Source organism: Mus musculus, chromosome 6, assembly GCF_000001635.26.
Source record: "Mus musculus strain C57BL/6J chromosome 6, GRCm38.p6 C57BL/6J".
Classification (NCBI taxonomy): Eukaryota; Metazoa; Chordata; class Mammalia; order Rodentia; family Muridae; genus Mus; species Mus musculus.
Genome location: NC_000072.6, coordinates 137388520 through 137414616, shown reverse-complemented (window position 1 = coordinate 137414616; position 26097 = coordinate 137388520). Strand labels below are relative to the sequence as shown.

The window sequence follows — 26097 nt, the reverse complement described above, 5'->3', positions numbered from 1 at the left end:
AAAATTCATACTCTTTTATCCTATATTTACATATCATTTTTAAAAAAATGCTTGAAGACAATACGAATCTTTTTCTAAGTCACATGTTCTAGCCAAGCACACTTTGAGATAGGAGTCAAGGGCTCCCTGAACCTGTAGCTTGGGGTATTTTCAAAGGAAGACTGACTCCATCAAAAAGGCAAGTTATATGTATTGAGAAGGAAATACTAAAAAAAAAATAATGAAGAAACTTCAAAAGACCAGATTGCCTCAGTCTGTATCATTACCCATTGTGGAGACAGCTATGAATGTAGGGACACTGGGAGTGTCGTGGCTGAAGCTGGTGACACTGCAGTTGTAGGCAGTGGCTGGGAGGAGGCTGGAGATGGTCACCACGTGGGACGACACAGCTACTGGCTCCTGGGGATGGAGAAGATAAAACACATTTCACACCATCCTCTTGTTTGTGAAAGTATTCTCCATATTAAGAATGTTATGTTCAGAATAAAAACATAATTAAAAGATGGAAAAGGTTAATAGTGAAAAACTCCCCCCCTTTCTCTATTCCCTTCCATGTTACTCTGTCCCATGGAAGCAGCCCTCATTACTGAGTGTTTTTTTCCTTGTACCTAGTTGATGGGGGCATAAAGATGATGTCACGGCTGATGTCACAGCTGACGTCACAGCTGACGGCGATGACTGGTGATGCAGCTTACACACTACTCTGCCTATTTACACTTGAATCATCTGTTGTCATCTTTGCTATAAATTCATATTAAGCTGATTTATTCTTTTTAAAATGGAAAACATTAAAACTGCATGCACAAAGGTTTGTCAGTCTGTCTGTCTGGGTACTGCCTGCACCCAGTGCCTGCGGAGACCAGAAGACGGTACACTCTCCCCTGGAAATGGAGTTGCAGACAGTTGTCAACAGCTATGTAGGTTCTGGGAAACAAACCTAAGTTCTCTACAAGTGCAGCAGGCATTGTCAACCTAAAAGCCATCTTTCCAGCTCCCATTTACCCTTCTGAAGGAGGGCACACACGTCCATTTAAAGTTCATCTTGCCAGCCTCCTACAGATGCAGGTTTCAGTGGTCTGTGGATTTCTCTGTGTGCTGCTGTGAGCGACACTAAGTAAGCATCATCTTGTAACCATAGAAACCCTTGTACCTGTAGTCACTTAGTGCATTTATGTGCCTGTGATGGTTAATATGATCACCAGCCTGGCAGGACCTGGAGTCATCTATGAGATGAGGGATGGTGGGATAGTGGTGGGGTGGGGTCATTTAGATTAGGTTAGCCTCTGGGCATGCCTGTGAGAGAGTATTGTGATTGGGTTAATTGACATAAGAAGACCCACCCCCAAGGAGGTTCTCTGAGCTTGGGCCCTGGACAGCATAAACAGGAGGAAGCTAACTGAACCACAACATCATAATTCTCTGCTTCTGGATTGTTGACGCAGTGTGAGTGGCTTCCTCCAGCTCCTGTGCCGGGACTTCCCCACCAGGAAGGGCTATACACTGAAACAATGAGTTGGAAGAGATTCCTCCTGGAACCTGCTTTGGTTGGGGTATTTTATCTCAGCAATAAGAAAAATTAAAACACTTTGTATGGACACATAGATACAGACAGACAAACAGACAGACTGACCAACACACACACACACACACACACACACACACACATACACACACACACACATTGTATGTGGAGGTATAGAAATATGCACTCATACATTCCTGATAGTTAAATTACTCAGTCACCAAGTATATCTTTTTAATACTGAAAACTATTGAAAATTAACCTCCAGAGGTCAGCTTACCTGTACAACTCTGTTGTGTGTCAATGACAATTTTCCTGCTTTCTTTCTGATGGGGCATACTTTGTCCGTAGGCTTTTCCAATGAAAATTGTGCCTAATAGTTTTATTTTGCATTTCTTATCATGAGGGAGTTTATAAATTTTCCATATGTTGAAGAATCTTTTGTTCTTGTTTTCCTATGTGTTTGTTTAGGGGTGTTGGTCTTTATCTTCATTACTTGAAGTGGCTCTTTATATATTAAGAACCCTACCTGTTTGTCTGCATTTTCCATTTTTATCACATTCACCCAGAGCATGGTGATATTAGGTGCTCAGAAGCAAAATGATCTCATTTTTAAGAAGAGTAAATTGCTAATTTGTTGGATCCACGGTCAGACAGTCACACACACACACACACACACACACACACACACACACACACACACACAGTGCACACTATAGACAATGAGCCAGCATGCTACTCTTTTTCAAAAGAAGGTTGTGAGGCACAGCAGCCTAGCCAGATGGCAGCCAACTGCACTGATTTCCCATCCCACCATCACCTAGGGGAGAAAAGAATTACAGCAGGCAGAGAAAGCCTTCTGCTAACAGCACTGAATTGCAGCAGGTAGCTGACTAACCATTGTGTCTCTAATGGAAGACATCACTATAGTTACAGAGGAGAAAATCCATTCCTGGCAGAACAGTTATTTTCCAAAAAGGTTCTTAGAACAGAGACAGGACTGAGCTAGTCAGCACAGATCAAAAGAGAGAATTCGTAGATGAGACTATCAAAGGGGCAGAGGAATCAAAGCCGATTATCTCAGCAATCAGTCTGAAAGGAGCTGCCCTCCCAGCAATCCTCTCCCTGTCTCAGGCACAAGGCCTGCATTTATTGAAAGAGCATCAATTATTTATGCTGGAAGAATTACTCTACCCCCTGCAGTTTATGAACTCTCACCAACCTGCCCTTTTCCGTTCCTCCTTTGGCTTTAAAGCTCTCTCTCTCTCTTTCTCTCTCTCTCTCCCTCTCCCTCTCTCTCTCCCTCCCTCCCTCCCTTCTTCCTCCTTCTCTCCCTCCCTCCCTCTCTCCCTCTTTCCTTCTTCTCTCTCTTCTTCTCTCCCTCCCTCCCTCCCCCTCCTCCTTCCCTCCCTCATTCCCTCCCCCCTCCTCCCTCCTTCCTTCCTTCCTTCCTTCCTTCCTTCCTTCCTTCCTTCCTTCCTTCCTTCCTTCCTTCCTTCTCTCTCTTATGACTTAGCTACCCCGCCCCCCCAGGACTGAGTATCCACCCCTGCCCTCCATCATGACCTGGAATACAATAAAGTACTTTATCATTTCTGCTGTTTATGACCCCAAAGCTTTAGCAATAACAATTTCTGAAATTTTTCTCTTTTAAATTATTTCCACAATATATAAGCTCCCACTCTTCACTGGAGAACATGTTATCTCGACATTTGCATGATTACTTGTAATGTCTTTTGAAGTTTAAAATAAATTTAAATAAAAACACGACAAACAGTTCTTAACTGTGAAAGTAGACTTTAGATGGTAAGGTCGTCATGGGCATGTCTCACAACTACTGCTAATTTCTCTCTCTGCCCCTGCATGCCCAAATCCCAAGCAGACAGTTGTCATACGTTGTAGTTCCACAAGAAAGAAGTTTTCAGTTACTCCATAGCCTTAATCAAAAATAATTCAGAAATATAGTCGAAGCAATCAGTACCTGGAGTTTGCCATTGTGGCCAGAGCCGAGCTGCTGACAGAAGACTTCAAAGAAATCAGCAACACCCTCCTCAACCCACAGCAGGGTCACTGACGTCTGTGTTTTGTTCACTGCGAAGAGTGACTTCGGAGGGGCTGGTTCTGAGGGAAAAGCAAAAAATTAAAAACCACACACACACACACACACACACACACACACACACACACACACACGCCCTGTGCACACACTCTTTTACTAGTAACAGGGTGGATGTCCGGAGAACTCACAGGCAGGTAGCTAAGAGCCTGTGTTTTATATTGCTTTTGAATCTGCCCATCCACCCACAAAGACTGCCATCTACATCCAACGGCAGAATGTTTTGTGTCCTTCCCCACTTGTGTTTTCAAGTTCTCCTTTTGGACACTTCTGTTTTCTGTTCTCTGCTTCAGCTTTGTGACCAGACTATTAATAGTTTCTGTGTCATCCATCCTGGAGCTAGTGTTGTCCTGACAACACATAACTTGTTGAGTGAGACACAAAATTAGAAGAAGAAGAAGAAGAAGAAGAAGAAGAAGAAGAAGAAAAGAAGAAGAAGAAGGAGGAGGAGGAGGAGGAGGAGGAGGAGGAGGAGGAGGAGGAGGAGGAGGAAGAGGAGGAGGAGAAGAAGAAGAAGGAAGAGGATGAGGAGGAAGAAGGAAGAAGGAAGAAGGAAGAAGAAAGAAGGGAAATGGGAAAGGATCTCTTTTTTTCTTAAGATGATGAAGATTGGGCCTTAGTGTCAACCTGTCTTTTTTCTATGGTCCTCTCAGGTCACAAGTTTGAATTCTTGAAACTTTAGTGAAAATTAAGAGAGATAAAACTAAACAGAAAACATGATTTGGTGGCGCACGCCTTTAATCCCAGCACTTGGGAGGCAGAGGCAGGCAGATTTCTGAGTTTGAGGCCAGCCTGGTCTACAGAGTGAGTTCCAGGACAGCGAGGGCTACACAGAGAAACCCTGTCTCGGAAAACCAAAACTAACTAACTAACTAAATAAACAAGTAAATAATGTATTTTTTTGGAAAAGAATGATGGTGGAGAACCAGATGCTTAATAGCATATTAGAGCTAACAGTTTTGTCACAGACATTTTATCTTGGTCGATAAATGAATCCATTAGTGGAGGGCCCCCACACCATGCTATCTGGACCACTTTCTGTTTGTTTCCAGTAATTGAGTCGCCGGTTTAGTTGGCTTGGTCCTCTCTTCTAGTAAGTTCTCTACAATCCTACCTCTTTTCTATTTGGAAATAGAATTCCTATTTCCGAATTTCTTCTGCTCTACTCATGCCCCTGTATTGTGGATGCTGATCTGTCGTGGGCTCTGTGTGGTGGATGCCTTGATCTTTCTTGCTAGATCACCCAGCATGGAAAATGCTGAGCTAGCACTCCTGGTCTGGTGGTGGGTCATGTTATCTGCTGACAGACCCACCAGACAGCAGCTGCCTGGATGTGCTGCATCTTCCCTGACTAGGCTGACCTGGCAGTGTGTTCCTCCACCTACATCGTCCGTTCAGAGAGTCAGATCTCTGCTGTGGATCTTCCTTTGTTGTTACTTGTATGTCTTTATGCTTTCTGCCCCACACTCCTGAGCCTGGTCCTTAGCCTGTATTTTCACAGTGGTTGAACGTCCTGTGAAAACAGTTGACCCCTTTCAGATCATGTCTGGTCAGTTGTGGACTTCCTTTTAGAATATCCTAATTATGTCCTGGTAAGGAAACTAATACTTTCAGAATCCTTGCAGGTGGCCTGAACTTGAGTGCCAGCTGAAGGAGTTAATTTCCCATGAGGAAGTGGCAGGTTTAGGTGAGAGAGTTAAAGGGGAGAAGAAGTGAGTCAGCTTTAGGCAGGAAAACTCCCAGCAGATGCCAGAATCTCCTTTTCACTGGCAAGCATCACCCATTCCTCTCAGCAGGGCTCTGTCTCGATTCTGAAGAAAAGAGACAGAGGAAACCTCAAGTGACAGAAGCCACCGGCTCCACTCACATCTCTCACTGCCGACAGGACGGTGAGCCAGATCTAAGACCTGTGGTGGTTGTGACAGCTCAAAATCGCATCTTTGAGTGCAAGCATGCATGGTTGGGACAGTCCTGGATAATGTTAGCCTCTGCCTGTTCTCTTCTAAGAGTACACACTCCAAGGCCATGCACAGCCGTGTGCAATCGTGATCCTAGCACCTGTGATGTAGAAGCAGAAAACTCCAGTTCAAGGGCAGCCTTAGTTACACAGTGAGCCTGAGGTTAGTCTAGGTTATATGAGAATGTGTCTTAAAAACCAACCTACCCTCACCCCCGCAAAAAAAAAAAAAAAAAAAAAAAAAGGAGTTAAATTTGTTAAATTGATTGCCACTCAAACATGAGGATCTGAGTTCAGATACAAAGTCAGGCAAGGTGGCTTGCGATCCCAGCATTGAGGAAACACATATGGGCAGATCTTTGGAGCTTGCTGGAATCAGCAAGCTCTTGGCTGAATGAGATTCCCTGTCTCAAAAAGAAAGGTGGAAGGTAGAAGGTGATTGGGAAAGACATCTGAAGTCGACCTCTGACATCTACACCCCCCCACACACACTCATACACATGTGCGTGTGCATCCACATGAGTGTGCACAAACACAACACTACACACACAATGCTGTGAAGTGCCACATGCAGAATGTAGGCAGGATAGAAGGCAGCAATGCTAACTCGCATTTAATTCATACGGATCATGAGAGGTTCAAGCTGTTGCCTCTCTGTGGAGTGAGATGACCTCTGAAGTCAGGGTGGGCACCTAACCCTCTGTGCGTCACCAGAAAACCCTTCCTTCTCTCGGAGGTCACAAAGGGAACAATCAAGTGCAATACTGAGACTTGGAGCAGAACTTATTGTCTTTATTGTCCCAAATTTGTCTTTCTCTGCTAATCTATTTTTTCTTCCTTTCCTGGGGGTGGGGGGCAGGGTGAATAAGAGAGAGATCACTCCATCTTACAAATCACTAACATGCCTAGACTGCCCTTATACTCACGGCAATCCTCCCGCTTCAGCCTCTCAAATGTGGGAATTCAAGGCATGAGATAGTATGTCTCATTTCCTGTGTATTGTAATACTGCTCACTGATGAAACTGCCCATTGAGTGGTAGTTATGGCTTCCTATTATATGCAAAAGGGTGGGTGCGCTCCCTGCTGTCTCTGCTTTATTCTATTTAAACTGGATGCGTTTTACACATGTGACATTGGTAGCAATGCTATAAAAAATCATCTCTATGTCTGATGTGGAAAACCCCTATTTTCAACCTTCAGTCTCAATGTGAGGAATTTCTAGAATGTTCTTAATGTGTAAAAATGCAAGTTGAGAGTCTTTCCCATGTATATTGAAATAATGTTTCGACAGAAGACAAAACATTTTCATATAAATTATTTTCAACTTTGCCAACAAAGTATTTCCATATGAAGTGGAAACTTCAGGGTTCTTTGGAAAGTTGGTTGGATGGTGTTTTGCTGGGGCAAACATGTGAAGGAATGGTTAGCTGAAGTGGTTACAAGTGAAATACTGAGGCAGATTTGTGAAGGAGATTTGAGCTGAAGCAGACACAGCTAAAAGGAAGTTCTGCTAAGGCAAACACGTGATGAAAGATGCTTTGCTAACAACGTGCATGTATTGGACCGCCTTGCATTGTATAGTTGAGCTGCATTTGCTAGGACTCCATAGAGAGAAGTGCACCAAGAAACATCTGGTGGCATGCTGAAGTTTCTGGCTGCTTCCTCGGAGTCGGGATGATTGGCAGGGCAGAGTGATGTCAGCTGACACAGATGCCTGTGCTGCGGCAAGATCCGTGGAGGACACGTGATGTGTGGAGACTATAACTAGGACTCTAGGGATAGCTATGAAGGCTGAGCTAGGCTTGCTTATAGAGCTAGCTGTGCAATGCTTGTAGGTCCTTGTGTCTTAGATGATCTTCACTTCCCTGAGAGAGGCACAGCTAAGAACTTCTTCTGGCATTCCTCCTGATAGCCCCTGCTTGACTTGAGCTGAGGCTGAGGCCTGGCTGTCTCTGCTAGGTAGTGTCACTGTTATTGCTAACCCGACTCTCCTGAACTGGACTGCTGGTGTATCCGTGAAATGTTTGCAAGTGAATCGAGCTGCCATTGCTGATGTGTGAACTGAACTGCTGATTTCCAGACAACACGGACGAGAGTTGTTGCTCCAAAGAACAGGTCTATTTCCCCAGCATCCTTTCTTTCCCACTACCACTGGTGGGTGGTGGGATAAAAGGGAGGTTAGAGCATTTAAGAACCATCATTAAAAATAAGGATTGAAAACACTGAAGTTACACCCCATATAAGCCATGGAGGCCTCCCATAGAAGCAGGATAATGCGAGCAAAGTCTGTAGGAGAAAACGCCGCTCAAAGCAGGGGAGAGAGGGAGACAGCTGATATAGGAGGGAAAAATTACTCACGCTGAGTCGTGATAACCAGTGTGTCAGGACCAGTGTGTCAGGACCAGTGTGTCAGGATCAGTGTATCAGGATAAGTGTGTCAGGACCAGTGTGTCAGAATAAGTGTATCAGGATAAGTGTGTCAGGCAGGACCAGTGTGTCAGGATAAGTGTGTCAGGGTACATGTGCCATTATAAGTGGATCATAAAGTTTGGAAAAGAAAAGTTTAACAACAGGAATCTGTCAGATTTGGGTTTATTTTAGACTTTATCTCGTTGACCTAGGAAGACTCTTTTTCTGAATTTAAATGGGAATTTGAATATTTAAAAAAGAATACTGAAGAATATAAAAAGCAAACATTTAGCATCTTGCAAACGTATTAAATTTTAAATTAGAGGTTGAAGACATGGATTGGTGGTTAAGAGCACCGGTTGCTTTTCCGAGGACTCAGGTTTAACCCCAACACTCTCATGGAGGCTCACAACTGCCTGCAACTTTAGTATTGAAGGATCTGACACTTTCATCCTCTGCAGGCATCAGGCATGCATGTGGGGCTGACATGCATGTAGGCAAAACACAGATAAAACAAACAAACAAACAAACTTATTTACAATGTGGGCTGGGGAGAATATTCATTAACATACCAAATATGTTCTAAAAATTCCTGTCCAAGAACAAACTATGTCTTTCAGAATTTTTCACTCACATCAAAGTTTTCATAACTGAAACTAAGATTCTCAAGCTGATGTCCTAAGATCTAGTTCCCAAAACGGGAAGAGAAAGCCGCAGAGTGGGTGGGTGTGGTTCTTAACATGTCTGCTGTAAAATTCCTTAAGTCAGTAAAACATGAGAAGTAGACACATAGAAGGTGCAGGCCATGGGTAGAGAAACAAGAAAACCCCAAATTCACTGGTAAGAATAAGCACACAGTTAAATTCAGGATGCTCCAAGTATGTGTTAGTGGTGTGTAAATCACCTGTCTTGCATATGAAGATTAAAAGTCAAAACAGGCTGGAATACAGTTAGGTTGGTTAAGTGCTTGCCTAACGTGCCTGGGGCCCTGGCTTTGATCCTTTGCACCACATACATTTGGGGTATTACTCCTACAATCCTCCTACTTGAGATGTGTGGGAGATAGGGTCAGCTCAAAGACAGTCATGGCTGCATAGCAACTTCAAGACCAGCTTAGGCTACCTAAGATTCTGTCTCAAAACAAAACTATCCAAAAGTAAGTTATATTAAGGTAAGAATAGGTATAAGAATTTAGGGAGAGATATGGACTATAAAAATGATATAAATTGTCACAACAATCCACAGTGAGAGGGGAGTAGGGTAAACTCATGTATGTACATATAAGCATATATATTTATTTTATTGCATTATGTTGGTGATGGTATTGTTGAACTTGGGACCTTGTATATATATATGTTAAGCACGCGCCTACATCTCAGGCCTGCCTATGTATGTATGTATGTATGTATGATGTATGTATATATGTATGTATGTATATGTAAATGGTAAAAATAAAAAAACTTGTATGTGCTCACAACGTCTCAGGTAGTCAAAGCAATGTTGATAACAACAACAACAACAACAACAACAACAACAACAACAAAGTAAAGAAGCTGGAAGCATTGTGCTCTTTGATTTCAAAATATACTACAAAGCCATGGCAGCCAAAGCAACAGAGAAATGGTATAACTGTCAATAGCATAGCCAATGGATCCAAACAGAGGGCCCAGAATGTAAGCCCAACACTTAGAACCAGCGGACTCTTGGCAGATGCAGTTTCTTTTTTTCTTTTTGACTCAGAAAAGGAGCAGAGACCCACTATTGTCAGTGGAACTTGGGTTAAGTTGCTCTCTTTATCTTTTTCATGGAAGTCTTGGTGGCTATGTGGATTTGATCCCTTGCATCCCACTCATTTGGGGCTTCCCTCCTGCAGACTCCCTACTTGAGATGTGTAGGAGACAGGATCAGCTCGAGGACAGTCTTGGCTGCACAGTGAACCAGTTTCTGTCAGTCTCCTTCGTTATCGGATGACATAAATGTATAGCTTTAGAAAAATCAATGAGAAGGTGTAGGCCTCTGTCCCCAGCTCCAGGCTCGGTGTGTGTGAGGGTAATCACGCCACTGGGCTCCAGCTAGCTTACCGGGGAACCACATGTTGCTAAGTGCTGATTCTCTGGAAGGCAAGCTGGGAATTTCTCTTCTTTGCCATATGTGGTCTGGGTAAAGCAGAACTTCGCAAGGGTGGTTTACAAGGGTGGAGTTGGGTTTTCCCTTCCTTCATTGGCTGCTCTGTGCCACCCTCTCTTTCTTCTCTGTTCTTCTCTCTGTTCAGTCTCTGGGTGTTGGAATGTGGGCCACACCCAGGCCTTCTCATGTTAGTCTCTAATTGGTACTTGGTGCTCTAATTCAGACATCCCAGACCAGAAGTTCCCTGTGATCTCTGGACACAGATTGACCATCTCCTTGCTGGACACCTGCACTGTCGTTTTCTGTAGTTTTCTTTTTTTTTTTAAGTTAGAGGAACCATGGGCTCTTAACACCCCTCCCCATTAACCCATTGATCATAGATCCTGCTTGTTTGTGTCTCCCTGAGCGACACACCATAAAACAGAGTTGCTCATGAGCCAAGCTGAGGACTTACTCTTATTTCTCTTTCTTTCACTACCTACATTTGTCCAAAAAGAAAGTTCTGGAGCCTCAATCTACAAAATACCTCCCAAATCCTGTTCAAATCTCTCCATTTCCGTTAGAGCCACTGCCCTTAGAGTCGCCCTTACTTCTCATTGGATCTGACCGAATCACAGTGCTCTTCTCCTTTTTCAGATAACTAACCTTTCACAGAGAATCCCCTGCTTTCATTGTTGGCCCAACTACGTTTTCTTTTAAATCCTAACATTTGTGTGTGTGCATGTATGTGTGTGTATGTATGTGCACAAGTATGTATGTGTGTATGTGCATGTGTACATATGTGTGCATGTGTATATGTATATGTGCATGAATATATGTATGTGTGTATATATGTGTGTGCATGTGTATGTATATATGCATGTGTATATGTGTATATGTGTGTGTATGTGTATGTATGCATGTATACATGTGTGTGCTTGCTGTGCATGTGTATTCTATATAAGTATGTGCATACATGTGTGTATATGTGTATTTTTGTTGTGCATGTGTGTATGCATGTGTATTGTGTATAAGTATATACATACATGCATGTATGTGTGTGTTGTGCATATGTGTATGTATGTGTATTGTGTGTAAGTATATGCATACATGTATGTGTGTGTGTTTGTTGTGAATGTGTGTATGCATGTGTACTGTATGTGTGTATATGTGTTTTTGTGTATGCATGTGTGTGTGTATGTGTGCGTCTACCATGTGCCATGGCACTTGTGTGGTGGTCAACTTTTGGGAATTGGTTCTTTCTTTCCATCATGTGTGTCTCAAGGATGTAACTCAGGTCATCATGCTGGCAGCAAGCACCGAACTGTCTGCTTGGCTCCCTCATTGCATTCTAATGTGACACCAGAGTAAGCTCATCTCCAGTAGAAATCGTACATGCTTTTCTATTTCATAATATTAAACGGTTTTCAAGGAATTTGGCAAATTAATTTTTTAAAGGTTGTCATAAAGAATGATTTCTTTTTGCATGCAATTAAGGTACAACATCAAAAGTATCCAACACTTTATTTCTGCTTGTAACAGCAGCGTCTCAGTATGAATTTAGCTTTTGCCACTGAGCTAAGGATCTGAGGCCATCTTCACACTCGGTAGACGCAGAGGGAAATATGTATTGGATAGAATGAAGAAAATGTTGTTTTCTTCTGTTGGGATCCTCTTTTCTTTTAAAGAATAGTTTCTGCATTTCGTTATTTGTCGGGGGAGATGAGGAAACTATGATTCAACAGCCTGTATGTGGACGTCAGAGGAGAATTCTCAGGAGTCCGGTCTCTCCTTCCCTGATGTGAGTCCCAAGGATCAGATTCTGTGTCAGGCTGGCAGTGAGCACTTGTCTGCGGAGCCCTCTCCCTGGTCCATTGTTTGCAATTTCCTAAGCATTTCTCAAAATGCCCTGCTGAGAGCATTGTGACTGCAGAGAGCGTATGCTTCTGGAGATGGGCCTGTGTGATCCTCTGCACTCCCCGCTACAGGTACCAGCACAGGGAGTAACAAATGGTTTGAAACTCTCTTGGACAGGGTCAAGCACTTGTGAGGAGTTAGTACACGTCTGAACAGTGACAGTGGCTTCCAAAACACACACGCTGACATCTCTGCTGTGAGCCTTGGTATTGATGAGATGTGCCTAGCTTCTGTTTCATTTAGTTTGTGACAGGCTGGATTCAGAATCAGTCTGCAGCATGCATTGCTTATGAGTGGCTACACTTACACTAATGACGCCCTAGAAGCCGACCACACAGCTCACCCTTCCCCCGACTCCCTTTAGGTATCAAAAATGAAGTGTGCCCTTAACATATGGCAGATTTTTCCATGAGTGACCACTGAAATTGCACGTTCTTACTGGGCGCAGTGTTAGGCAAACTGTAAGGTGCATTCAGTTTGAAACGATCAAGTGGGCTTATTGACAGACCGTGTCATTATTTCTTTGTATTTAGAGCCTCAGGACTCCTTCCCTCCGATTCATAATCAAACACAATGGGTTACTTACTGGACCTATAGACAACTTCCTGTGCTATCTTCCTTGCTCTGTGACATCTGCCGTAGTTAAGGTAATTTTTCCTTTGTGTCTCACTAAACGCAAGCACTTGTAGGTTGCTTTCACTCTAACCCCAGCTTTATCAAGGTCGTCTGCTATGCTTGCTCAGTTATTCACAATAAACTAATTAATCTTCATGTTTATTCATTTTAAAGAAAAGATTCATTTTCTTTTGTTTGTGTGTGTGTATGTGTCAGAGAGTGTGTGTTCGTGCAAGTATGTGTGTGTGTGCAGATGTCCACAGTGGCCGGAAGAGGTGAGAGGTCCCTTGGAGCTGGAGTCATAGGTGTCTGCAAGCTGCCTGGTGTGGTGTACTGAGGTCTAAAACCCCCTGAAAGTGCCACAAGCACTCTTTACTCCTAAGCCATTTCTCCAGACCCCTTTTCCTACTACTGATTTTTTCTTACTTTTTAAATCCAAACGTTTCTGCTATGCATTGGCATCAATGCCATCAGAGAAAACAGCTGTGTCTGAATCCTCTTGCAGCGAATCCATATTATTATGTAATGAATTAATGTAAGCTGTCTTTCCCTGTTATAAATTATTTTCTGGGCTGGTGAGATGGCTCAGTGGTTAAGAGCGCCAGCTGCTCTTCCAAAGGTCCTAAGTTCAAATCCCAGCAACCACATGGTGGCTCACAACCATCCATAACAAAAATCTGATACCCTCTTCTGGAGTGTCTGAAGACAGCTACAGAGTGCTTACATATAATAAATAAATAAATATTTTAAAAAATTATTTTCCTCTTATGTTGAGGAATTATGAAATGGTACCAACTTCAATAAAGTCAAGGTATTTTACTCAAGGTATTTTCCTAAGTTAATAAGGAACAATATTTGTATGAAAGAGAATGCTATCGGAGTAAGCAAAGACACCAAACTAGATCACAAGCAAGATCTTCCATTTCTAACGCTCCTAAAGCTCCTTGGTCCCTCCAATGCTGCCAAGAAGGGCAAAGGTCCACGTCTCAGCCTAGTTTACACTCCACTCATACAAATAAAACTCATACCAGTGTGGTTGTATTCTTTCTAGTGTGTCCACTTTGTACTTCTCAGAGGGAATTCCTTGTCCTTGGCTTGGGTCCACTGAGCTGAGGAGCCCCTGCTGAATAAGGGATGCAAACGCTCCTTCCCCCAGCACAGCATCTTCAGCAAACACTCCTTCCCCCAGCACAGCATCTCCAGCCCTCACCGTGCCCTCTCCTTACCGAGCTTGACAAGGCGGGGCAAGGAGGTGTTGCTCCCTCTCTCAGTGCAGGCCGTGACAGACAGATTGTAGATATCTCCTGGAGGCAGGCTAAGGATGGCCGTCATGACATTGCGTGTCACCTGCAAGACCATCAAGATTTGTGATTTCAAGGTGGGATGTATGAGCCAGCACCTCACCCTCCACAGCAAGCACACAGGTATGAATTCTAGGCTCTAACAGAAAGCGTAAACCCCCGTTAGTTTACACTGTAGCCAAAGTTGACTATTATGTTATTGCTGGACTGGATTGTTTGAATGTAAGCTCTCTTAAAGTGCACAATACACATCAGCATGGACAGTTTTCCAATGTGTTGGTCCTTACTCTGGTGTCATCCCACATATTCACAACAGCTTCCAGAAAAGACAGTTACTGTATGGTTCCAAAGAAACATAGACATGTTTGTACACACACAGTTGTTTACTTGAAGACTCTATTTCCTGTCTCCTATATAGAGGATTGTATAATCCAGTTCTGACCGATAGATTGCAAGTGGAAACCAAACAGGCAACTAATAGGTTTGTTTTCAAGCCCTGGGGTCTCCATCGCTGCTCTGTTTCTTCCATCAGACTAATGTTTGGACATTAGGAGCGAAGCCTAAATGAGGATGCCACATAGAGGTGGATGGAGGAGCAGCAGCAGAGGGGACCAGGATGACTCTCATCCTTTATTTATACCACTTTCTTTTTATTGGCTTTGGCTGCAGTAGTTTAATCATGGTCAAAAAGCTTAATAAAGCAGAGAGAAGACCCCAATATCCTAAATGCACTCAGATATCTGGGTAATGTGGATCACTGAGAAAATATTAACATGGAAGAGTGGTAGCTTGTTTGATAGCACACAGCATCCCAAAGAAAAAGCTCTCATGTGTCCTAGGATGGTCTTGAACTTGCTATGTATTGAAGGTGACCTTAAACTCCCTCTCACGCCCCCACCTTTCTAGTACTAATAGACTCAGCTCTCAAATTAAAACTTTAAATATAAGTGAGATCAGGACCAGCAGTGATTTCAGCTCCTGTCAAGGACTTGGAAAGGTAAGCTTAAGTAAGGGTTGCGAGCAGCTCATGCCACCAACTGGTTGGAAGCCTGAAGTCAGGAATCAAAGGAACGTACACTCTTTTTAATTTTCTTCCTCCCTTCTGCAACGACCATCCAGTGCAGCATTCTAGAGTGGGACAGGTCAGTGGTGGCATCCCCATAGGTCCAACTGATGTACAGCAGGCTGTTGAAGTACTCCACAGACGTGATTTCTGGAGCAACGGGGGCTGCGAGGAGAGAGGTAAAGCTTAGGATAAAGACTCGTGGCTGATGTCCTCCCCAGCCAAGTGTGAGAGCCGCAATGAAGCTGCCATTGAAAGTTCAACTTCAAGCCAGGCAGTGGTGGCCCATGCCTTTATTGCCAGCATTCGGGAGGCAGAGTAGATCTCTGCAAGTTCAAGGCCACCCTGGTCTACAGAGCAAGTTCCAGGACAGCCAGTGCTACACGGTGAAACCCTCTTTTGATAAAACAAAAAAGAAAAGGAAAGAAATTCAACTTCATACCACATGACAGTATCTCAGAACCAAAAATGGAAGTCAGCAATACAGGCTGGGCACTTGCTCTGTGGGACTGTCTTAGACACAGATGGCTGGACCTATACCCACCTGAGGATATCAAGACCTCCTGTGTAAGCTGCTATTTCAAGATGCTTAAAATGTTTGATTGTTCAAGCATATTGGGTGATAAAAGACATTGGTAATTATCACAACAACATTGAGAAATCTGAGGCCCTCTAATATTAAATTTCTCACTGTGGCACATGAAAGGTACTTAGGAGACCAAAGAACAGTGGGGGCGATGGAAAGAAAGAGAAGAGAAAGGTGCTGGAAGGAGATCTGACGACTGTTATTTCTGACATAACACAGTGACGTCACTGATAGAATCTAGCCCCGTGCTCCGCACAAAGGGGGGTCCGGGTAAAGGCAGCTGATGTAAGCAATAAAGAGGAAAGGATCTTAAAGTCATGCCCGAGGTGTAAGCCTAGTACCGGGGCTATTTCTTTAACCCACATTCTAACACTTTAAAACTAAATGCTAATTTAATTTAAAATGTAATATTTTGCTGAGGAGAAAATTTTATTTAAACGTCATATGATATAAGCTCTGAGGGTGTTTGTGAAATTATTGTTTAAAGTGTTCAAAAATTCTAAAGATCTTAAGGAACAAATATACAATTAAATTCAAATTGCATGTTCAAAGTGCCTAGAAAGCAAACACTTTACCCCAAGGCATGGCATAATTTCAACCAAAATCTTTGAAGTAGAATTTCTAGAAATTATAAGAATCATTCCTTTTAATAGGACACTAATAGGTAGTAAGGATTCTTAGTAGACAGTAATTTCAAGACCTACTAGCCCCTAAAGGACTCACCGCATGTGTAATGTGTAACAGCTGCACAGTATCTATATGGAGCACGTGTTTACATGCATGCCTGCACTCCATGTGTGTTTCCCACGAAGTATGAGCAGCCGCTTCCCTTGTGTCTAACAACACAATCCCTAAATATCAGCAATGCTCTCTCCGTTTGGGTCCTGAATGTCTATTCAAAGGCTGTGGAGGCGAGGGATGGGATCTCAGGGATGGGACCCAGTGAGAGGAAGTAGGTGACTGGGGGTTTGACCTGGAAGCATATACATTGTGCCTGGTCTCTTCCTCTTGCTCTGTCGCCTTTACCTTCCAAATGCCAGGAGCTGAGTGGCTTGGCTGTTTCAGAACTTTCATGCCACGGCGTTCTGCCTCATTATATACTAAAACCCAGAATCCATGAGTTCACAGAAACGATTGCTTATTATAAGCTGGTTGTCTCAGGATATTCCGTCACAGTAATATAAGACAAAAATGTCCATATCATATTCCATAATGATCTAACTCAGAGAAATGCCTATGATTTTTGATAGCCTCTTAATATATTCTAGTATACTTCATCATATATAGGTACCTTTACCTTGCTTTGTTCGAAGGAGTTTTTCCTTATATTCTCATATTGGTGAGGGTAAGAAATACACTTAAAATTACAAGTCAAGAAGTATGTACATGGCCCTCTTCACAGGGCTGAGCCTTCAGATTTGGCACTTACTGCTTTAAAATCTCACATATTGCCAAAGGCCACAAGATGTCACTAGTTGTTTATTAATCGTTATTTAGTATACTAAAATAATTACTATGAACTTGACTTTCAGACAAGTCCCCTAACCCTGGTAGTGGATTGAAGTCTGAAGAAGTCAAAGTTAATTCTTTTGGCAAGGGAAGTAGTGAGGCCTGAAGCACTGAACCCAGAGCCTCCTGCAAGCTAGCAACAGCTCTCTCTAACCTTGACCTACACACCAGCCTCCTGCCCTGTTTGTTTTGAGACAACATCTTACTACATTGCCCAGGCTGGCTTTGAATTCACCCTTGTCATCTTCCCATCTCGAGCTCACAAGTGGCTGGGACTACTGCCCTGAACCTTTATAGACAGTTAGCTCGTCTCCTTTTACACCATACGATTTGACAGTTAGGATTAAAATGTAAAACAGAGAAGAGCAATTCAGGAGAACCTCATGTTTAAAACATTGCGTTCTTATCTGAAGTAATAAAGTCAGACAAAGAACTAAAGGGCTACAATTTCAGCTACTTAATATATAAATATACACATAAGTTTATATGTATGTATACATGCATTTGTATATATACTTTATTCTTGTCTCCCCTCGTCAAATATTTTAATGATCTATGTGATACAGTTTAATTCTCACACTGTGCTATTACTAGACCCATGTTTTAGATGTGAGACTTGAAAACAGTTGTAGCAAAACTCTAGACTGCTAATGCCAGCCTGACTGAGCTGTTCCTCAAGAACAATACAACATTCTCAAAGATCATTTCATTTGAGATAAAATATTAGTCACTAAGGTAGATAGGTCATTTAGAGACTTGCTACATCTCATCTAAACTGTTGTACATTTTACTCCACTCCAGGCAGGTCCTAATATCATTTTATTTTACAGATTTTGTTTATATTTTTAATTACATGTATATGTGTGTGTACACGGGAAGGATGGTTGTGAACAGGGGTGCAGTGCCCAGTGAAGCCAGAAGGTGTCAGATCTCTTGGTGCTGTAGTTATAGGTGGTTATGAGCCACCAGACATGGATGATGGAACTAAACCCAGGTACCCAGCAAGAGCAACAGGAATCCCTGAGTGCTGAGCCATCTTTCTAGTCCCAGGTGATCATTTTAAAAGGCACAATACTGCAGACAGAATCCCAACTCTTGGTACTTCACTATTGCTGCTACCCAAGGCTGTGAAAGCCATAAGCTAGATTGTGAACTTTTTGCTGTGAAAACCAGTTGGCAGGATCTTGGCGAGTTCTGCTGCCAAGAAAAGGAGGTTCAAAGATCATTGAGATGCTTCACTCAGATGTCTGTAACCAGAAATGAGCAGAGCCAGTTCAGAGGCCTCGGCTCTTGAAAGGAAGGGAAAGGCACCGATTGTACCTAGGGAGAGAAGGGCACCCATTCTCTGAAAGCAAATCTCCATGGAGCTACTGTGGAAGACTTAGTGCTCTAGTGAAATTTAATTATAATTAGACATGTGCTTATTAATGCAGTTTGACTGCTGGCCACAGTGTTTACCTAGTGATTGGCACCACATCCACTTTTGGGGTTTTCTCATTGCCCCTTCTAACATGACTATTGACATCTGGAACAGAGGGCATGCTGGATCCTGGAGACTAAAGGAAGTGGCACACCAGCGTTTTGTCATTTCCACTCTTTTCCCAATACAGCTCTCCGTGCAATGAAAGTTCTTGAACAGTGTTGGTCCAAACAACGAGGGTTATTGCTTCTTTCATTTTTAAGATTTATTTTGTTTTAAATTTATGTGTGTGTGTGTATCTGTGTGAGGTTATACACATGTGAGTGCAGGTGTCCATGGAGGTCAGAAGGGGGATCGAGTCCCTAGAGCTGGGGTCACACGTTGGGTGCAGGGAACTGAACTCAGCTCCTCTGGAAGAGCTTCAGGTGCCTCCTCCCCAGCCCCAAGGTCAGTGCCTCACTGAATGAATTATTTGTATTGTTTTCTCCAATCATTGTCCATGGAACTTCACAATTTATGGCTTTGGGGGGGGGGAAGGACTAAGACTGATGTAATTTAAGCACCTTAACATGGTGCCCTGTAATTTGCTAAGTGGTTTGTTCAATAGAGACGTCATCGTTGCTTGTCAGGGTGGAAATAAGTATTCCCCATCATTCTCTGGTGTGCCTTATACAGACCTGAGGCTTGGGAAACTTAACTTGCTCAAACTCACAGTGACCTGAGGCAGAACCCCACTGGTGTGAACCCTTCCTCCATGGCACTCAGTGGACTCTAGTACCAACAGCCGGTGAGGGCAGAAATGGAGTAATTAACGAGGTTGTGAAACACTCTCCGAGGTCTGATGACCTAATACGTAACATCAGTCAATCATCAGTCAATCGTGTAGGGGAAGCTGAAAGCTGTGTTTGCTGCCTCCTGCTCTGCTCTGATGGATGCTGGCTGGAGAGCACACGCCAAGGGCAGTGTCTCCAAGTAAGCAAACGTCAAGGGCAGTAACTGTGGATTTTAAAGTCAGACTCTCATTTCTAGTGCTTATCAATTAAATGCGAGACAGCGGAACCAGGGGTGTATCTTCCATGAAGATGCCAAGGCAGTGGTGAATTGCTGGCATTTTCTGTGCATGTGACCCCCTGGTACCTGCTCAAGATGGCGTTTCCTGTGGGACCTTTCTTTTCTCCAGCACTCACCTGTTATGAAGCTGATGGTGGAACTGTCACAACAGCTCAGCTCTGGATCTCCCCATGTCACCATGGTTACGCGGAAGTTGTAGTACCACGCTGGCAATAGGCTTGCTATTCTCTGAATAAGGATGGAGGAAAATCACGAGACAAAAGATTAAGGGGAAAACAGTATTTATGAAGTTGATTTACTTTCCTTGGGTCATGATAAACATTAATAATTTTTGTTTTCTTTTTCTATGCCTTTAGAGTTATTTTTGAAGTGAAATGAGCCATAAATGAAATGAGATATATAATTTTTAAAAAATGATTGAAAGACAGAGTAAATATGGGTTATTGCTTCGCCATTTCCAAAGATATAGTGCATAATGAAATAACACTTATTGATAAGTGTTTGCACTTATTTGTTTCCCTGCCTCTAGGGAAAGGGGATAGTATTATTTTAGGATGATGATGAGCAGAAGTCTTACTGGGTGACAATGACCAAACTGTCATCTGTCTGGAAAGCAACTGTGTGCTTCAGGTGTCACGCATTGGTTGCCTACACTTTGCAAAATGAATCTAGTCTCAGAAAGAACAATTACTACATAAGCTGTGAAAGCTATTTCCAAAAGGTTAGCAATGCAAGTATTTGTTGATTTGTACAGGCTAAGTGGAGTCATGGCTAGAGACAGACAGTGTCAGTCAACTGTAGAAGACCAGAGGGAGGTCTCTTGTGATGAGACCTCTTGTTAAGTCTGCTCGCATTGGAGGAAACTCATTATGAGAAAAATACCATCTGGGGTGAAAGTTAGTTTCACAACTAACTTTATCTCTCTCTCCAAAGACAAAGACAGAATCTAAACCTAAAAGAAATATGAGACCACGGACCAGCAACCAAACAAGAAGCAAGAGTGGCCTAGAATGCCTCTAATCCCAGCATTGTTAAAGCAGAACTAGGCACCCCCAAAGGTCACTGTCATCCTTGGCTACATAAGGAAGGCTCTCTCAAAACCAAACAATACAAAACAAAACCAATTAAACTAAATAAAACCCAACTACAGCAATCAAAACCCCCAAAGTCCTTGAGAACATCTGTCTGCCTATGCAGATCAAATAGCTATCTTCCAAAATGGCCTCGTGCACGGATGACTTTCTCTAACATAGATGTGACACAGGCATGACCATTCACACGAGAGTGCACCAGCTGACTAAGGGAAGATTACCACGGATGCCGTTAAGGAAACTGTGGCTGCTATCTCATAGTAGGTCGTCCACTCTGAGGTCATGGTGGTGGGGTTGAAGTAGAACATTTCAACCACGTATTTTCTGAAGACTCCCAGGATAGGTCGGGTCCAGCTCAGCACGACAGCAGTGGGACCCAAGGGGTAGAGCATTAAATCTTTGATCCCAGTGGGAACTAAAAGAAGGAAGGGTAGAGGGTGAAGAGAGAAAACCGGAAGGGGCATTAGTGTTTGTACTGTGACTTCAACTGGAATGATCAGGGCTGTCATTCTCTTAACTTAGTCACAAAAAACTAGAGTAAATAGATATTTATTTCTGACTTTCTCCTCTGTGTAGTGAATAGGAGGATCTCTTCCAATTATGCAATGCTGCGTATTTAAGGTAGTCAATCCCTCACATTTAGCAGGTACTAGAATCTGTTTATTCAATTCAATGAACCATGGATGGAGACTTGTCCTCAATTTTGCCTTGCATCTGCATTGAACAGGGACAGACTCCTAAAGATTATTTTTCTCTAAACAATATAGTAATCTCTTTGTGTAATATTTGCACTGTATTGAATTATTATAAAAGATTGATTCAGCAATGGCTAAGGTGTATGGGAAGGTATCCACAGGTTGGATGCATACATGACATCACTCTATATTAAGGAACAAGAGTAGCCATGGCTTTTGGTTTCATCTCTGTGTATGGGGAGGCATTCCTTAGAAGTTATATCCCATGCATACTGAAAAACTTATAGTCTGATGCAGGCATATGGAGCACAGCCTCATGATTCTTCCGTTTATGATGAATTCAGATTGAAGGCTGCACCCTTACAACCAGTAGTCTGGCAACAATAGGGATGGATGGATCGATTGATGATTGACTGTGGCTAACAACTTACCAATCGCAAATGTCACAGGATCGGAAGGTGGCCCAATCAAAGGGCCTTTTCTTAAGTACATCACAACCTGGTACTGGGCACCAGGAACCAGGTTCTCAATTACAGGTTTGCTTGAGTTCACCTTAAAGCAAACAGCCAATAAGATTTATGTAGAGTGAGGCTTTCAGAGCGAGACAAAGATGCTGAAGCAAGTTGCTAGAACGTAATAGTTTGACTTTGAAATCCGGCATCTTTGACTCATGCTGGGAGGGAGGTTAGATTTCAGAATTAGGATGATTTATAGTTTATGTGAATTCAGAAGGAGATCCAGGGCATTGAAATTCCACGACTGGATTTAATATGCCCCACGGGTTGCCCCCAATGAATCACTGTCGAGTGTAACCACATATGCCAGAGCACCCTCCTCCCGGAACCATCATCAAATCAGGGATACCAGGAGGGTAGCCTGACGTCCTAAATTGTGGTGTCAGCCGATGACAGGCCAAGATCCGTGCAGAACCGTGTTTAGTCCCTCGTCACTTAGAAGCAAATAATATCTAATTATAGAGATGGAAATGACTTCAGAGATTATCTATCCAGATCTCTGATTCAATAGATGGAGAAGCAAAGCCAGAGAATGGTCAAGGTCAGATGCTCACATTTATTGTTGGGAGGAGAAGCCGAGTGCTGTGACTTCTAATCTGCAGTCAGGGCAAGTCAAGGTACAGCAGAACGCACTTTGCAAAGTCTATTGTAGTCTTATAAAATGATGTCAGAGAGACCGTGTCTCAGCTCTCTGTTTTTATTGGTTATGTGACCAGAGTGATACAGAGAGAGATAGTAGGGGCATACATAGGAACAAAGTGGATGTGTGAAAGATCAATGTCTGCATGTGTGGGATTGATGCTTCAGTTCAAGGTTAAGAAGTGAGTGGGTTAGCATGTATTATGTATGCAGTGTTCATGTGTGTACATTTGTATGAAATATATGTGTACGCTCATGCACCCATGCTTGCATTTGTAGAGGACAAAGGCCATTATCAGGTATCTTCCTCTGTCCCTCTGCTCATGACTCTTTGAGACAAGGTCTCTCACGGAACCTGGTTCTCCCTGTTGTCTAAACTGCCTGGCCAGTCCCCACCTCTCAGAGCTGGGATTACAGGTGTGTGCGCCCCTGTCCGGCTTTTCGCATGGTGGCGAGGACCTGCCCCAGGTCCTTACATTTGTGTCCATCCAACCCCAGCTTTGATATTAGTGCTTCTAATGTTCAAGACAGTCTCACTCTGTGAGGAAAAACTAATTCTCATCATGTTGTTTGAAATAAAACCCCAACTCTGCTAAATATCAACACAAGGATTTGTTTGTACTTCAATTAACACTGTTATCTTTGTGCCTTCATTATATTAATGTAGGTAAGAACGCATCTTAGGGCTGTGAGATGCTGAGACATGAGTGTAAGACACATCAACTCTTAAGATCAATTGTTTTGGCCTCTGGGGTACATAAAATGCAAAACTTCTACAGGAATGAACAAAATAAATGGATAACAATTTTATTAGCAGTTTATGGTATGCTTTTAAAAGTCCCATTAAAATTATACAGATAAACAGTGCTGGTGATGTGCATTTCAATGCTGTGAATTTCAGAAGCTGGTTATGTGTATGAGACAGGTCATGATTTGAGTAGAATACAATCTACTCTGTCCCCAAACTGGTGAGGCACAAAAGAGGTGATTACATGGAACAGTTAATTAGTACTCCACCCTTCTTTGCCCACTTACATCCTTTTACCATAACATCTGACCAATGTTTAGATTACCAAAGTTACTCAACGAGACTGTCATCCAGAGATACAGACTATGAACAGGAATATATACTAGGCATGGAGGCACACCACAGAATCCTAATAATTGGGAAGGTATAGGCAAAGAAGTTTAGGAGTTCAAGGCCAGCCTGAACTATAGAATAAGTTAGAGACCAGCATGGGGCTATATGAAACCTTAGAAAGTAAAATAAAAATAGAGACAGTGCATGTTATGCACAACAGAACAATACTGTTTTATTGAGGTTACAGTCTGTGTAATAGAACTAACATTTACTCAGTGGATCAGTTGTTTCTAACTGTTCAGTGAACACCTAGATTTCTAGCCACTTAAGTACGTGGCAGTCATAACCTAGGGAAATGATGTTTTTTAGGCAAGGTAGAGATGTGAAAAATCATATTGCTTCATATAAAAAAAGACAGAGGACAATGTCATTTCAAACTACCCTTCTTTGTGAAGAGCAATTAGAAACATCAATCCCTAAATATTTGTTAAGGTGCCAACCTGCATTGCAGGATGTAAAGGCAAGGAAGCTTTGGAGTTCAAGGTCAGCCTGGACCGTATAGTAAGTTTAATATAGAATTAAACACTTTAGTTCTTCTGTGCCATTGTTTCTATTTTTTTCTAATCACTAGCCAACCAACTGATCAATATCAAACTGATGAATGTAATAAAAATTAATATATTAATAAATATGTATGGTATATAATCAATATAATAAAATGTTAACCAATCTTTCCACTTAATGCATACCCATTCTATAGCTCTTTCTTCCATTGCTGGCTTACTTCAATCCCAGGGACTCCACTAAATTCAATATGACTCCCAGAAGGCACTGGGCCTGCCTGTCCCTACTGAGCTAAAGACACAGGAGGAAAAACACTAAGAACAGTTGGAAGAAACAGAGTCTGCTGTTAGGTGGTGGGTTGCATGAAATGAGCACAAAGGTCCCTCTGTCCGAGGTGTTCTGTATCCACCCTTAGGATGCTTTCCTCATTGGCTTTCTGATGTACATCCATTCCAGATACCAGGACTTTCCTATTCAGGACTCAGACAACCACTGAGTCACTCTCCCTTGAACCAAAAGATATCCAGCTAAGTCTAGATAATCACAAAAGTTGGCCCTTCTTTTCCTCTTTTTAAAAATCCTTCAGACATGGTCAGTACCTCATTATAATCCTGTGAGGTAGGACTGATTTCTCCCAACATCACAGATGAAGACATCAAGAATTACGTGAGGGGTCTGGAGAGATTGCTCAATAATTAAAGCTGGACTTCTCTCCCTCTCAGAGGACCTTGATTCAATTCCCAGCACCCACAAGACAGCCCACAACTGTCAGTAACTCTAGCCCCAGGGGATCTGATGACTTCTGGCCTCTGTAGACACCAGGTAGGCATGTCATGCACAGACACACAGTCACATATGCAGGCAACACACACACACACACACACACACACACACACACACACACGCATATATATGAGAGAGTGAGAGAATGTCAGCTGATAATTGTGACGATAAAGTCTGAAAAGCACTTTTATGGGATGCTGTAGCCTGTGTTCTAGACTATCAAATTGGCTACCTTTCCACTCCACTGCCACCCCATGAGGCAATGCAAGCTATCTACAGAATCACCTCCAGCTGTGAAGACAAATCATCCAGGATGCCCCGCCTGCCCCCCCCCCTGCTTTGACACCAACCAGCTGGGTGACTCCTTGTTCCTTACATATCCTGCCTCTTAGCCTCACTATTTCTTCCTTCCTACAGTGGAAAGGATGATATGTCTGTCTGTCTGTGTTTCTTTCATTATTATGCACTCTTGCGAGCAGTCAAATGGCATTCATGGACTAAGGCACATGCCGTGTAAGAATGAACACACATGCCTCATGTGGCCCTCGTTCCAACTCTGATGTTAGTGAGGGCATGCTAAGGTTTTTGAGAAAATGCTCGGGGCACATTTATTTTGGGTAATTAACACAGAGTTTTTTGTACAGCACAAATGAAGCAGTAATCTCACATTCAACATCTTCATGAAGGAATAGCTCCAGAACGGTCCTAGTGAGAATTCGTCTCCATGCACACTCATTGTGAAGAATAGGTACTTATGATCAGGACCAATTTAAACCCTTGTAAGCTTTCTGTTGAGGAAGAAGACTGGGCTCTATGCTTCATGAAATAAAGACTCAGGTCTAATTTGTTCCATCTCCAGCATTGTTACATGGGAGCCACTTTACACATAGAATCACACAGGCATCCTCGGAGTTGATGGGCCAAGTAGAGACTTTAGCAGGATATCTCAGAGAATATCAAGGATATCCAAGAAGCACAGTCCTTGGGTGTGAGCCCATGACTGTAATGATTAAGTACTGCCTCAGCATCCCCGATCCAAAACCGCAAGATCTGGAATCTGAAACATTTGAGCAACACCATACCACCAACACAGTCAATTTCCCATCATAAATGTTTCTGTCATGAACAAACACTAA

General features: G+C 42.8%; 1 protein-coding gene across 5 annotated transcripts in view; it reads right to left on the bottom strand.

Annotated features, from left to right (window-relative positions):
• Window positions 1-26097, bottom strand: part of Ptpro (protein tyrosine phosphatase, receptor type, O) — a 212336-nt gene that overhangs the window by 50018 nt on the left and 136221 nt on the right. For 3 of the 5 annotated variants that reach the window (NM_011216.3, NM_001164401.1, XM_030255238.1), the window contains exons 8-14: window positions 21811-21931; window positions 20906-21099; window positions 19710-19821; window positions 15021-15172; window positions 13870-13990; window positions 3504-3643; window positions 267-399 (exon numbers count right to left, since the gene is read on the bottom strand). In NM_011216.3, the coding sequence (NP_035346.3) occupies window positions 267-399; window positions 3504-3643; window positions 13870-13990; window positions 15021-15172; window positions 19710-19821; window positions 20906-21099; window positions 21811-21931 (973 nt within the window). Of the gene's footprint in view, window positions 1-266; window positions 400-3503; window positions 3644-3769; window positions 3897-13869; window positions 13991-15020; window positions 15173-19709; window positions 19822-20905; window positions 21100-21810; window positions 21932-26097 lie in introns of those variants that run through there. The other 2 variants (NM_001164402.1, NM_001164403.1) reach the window with 1 other exon arrangement.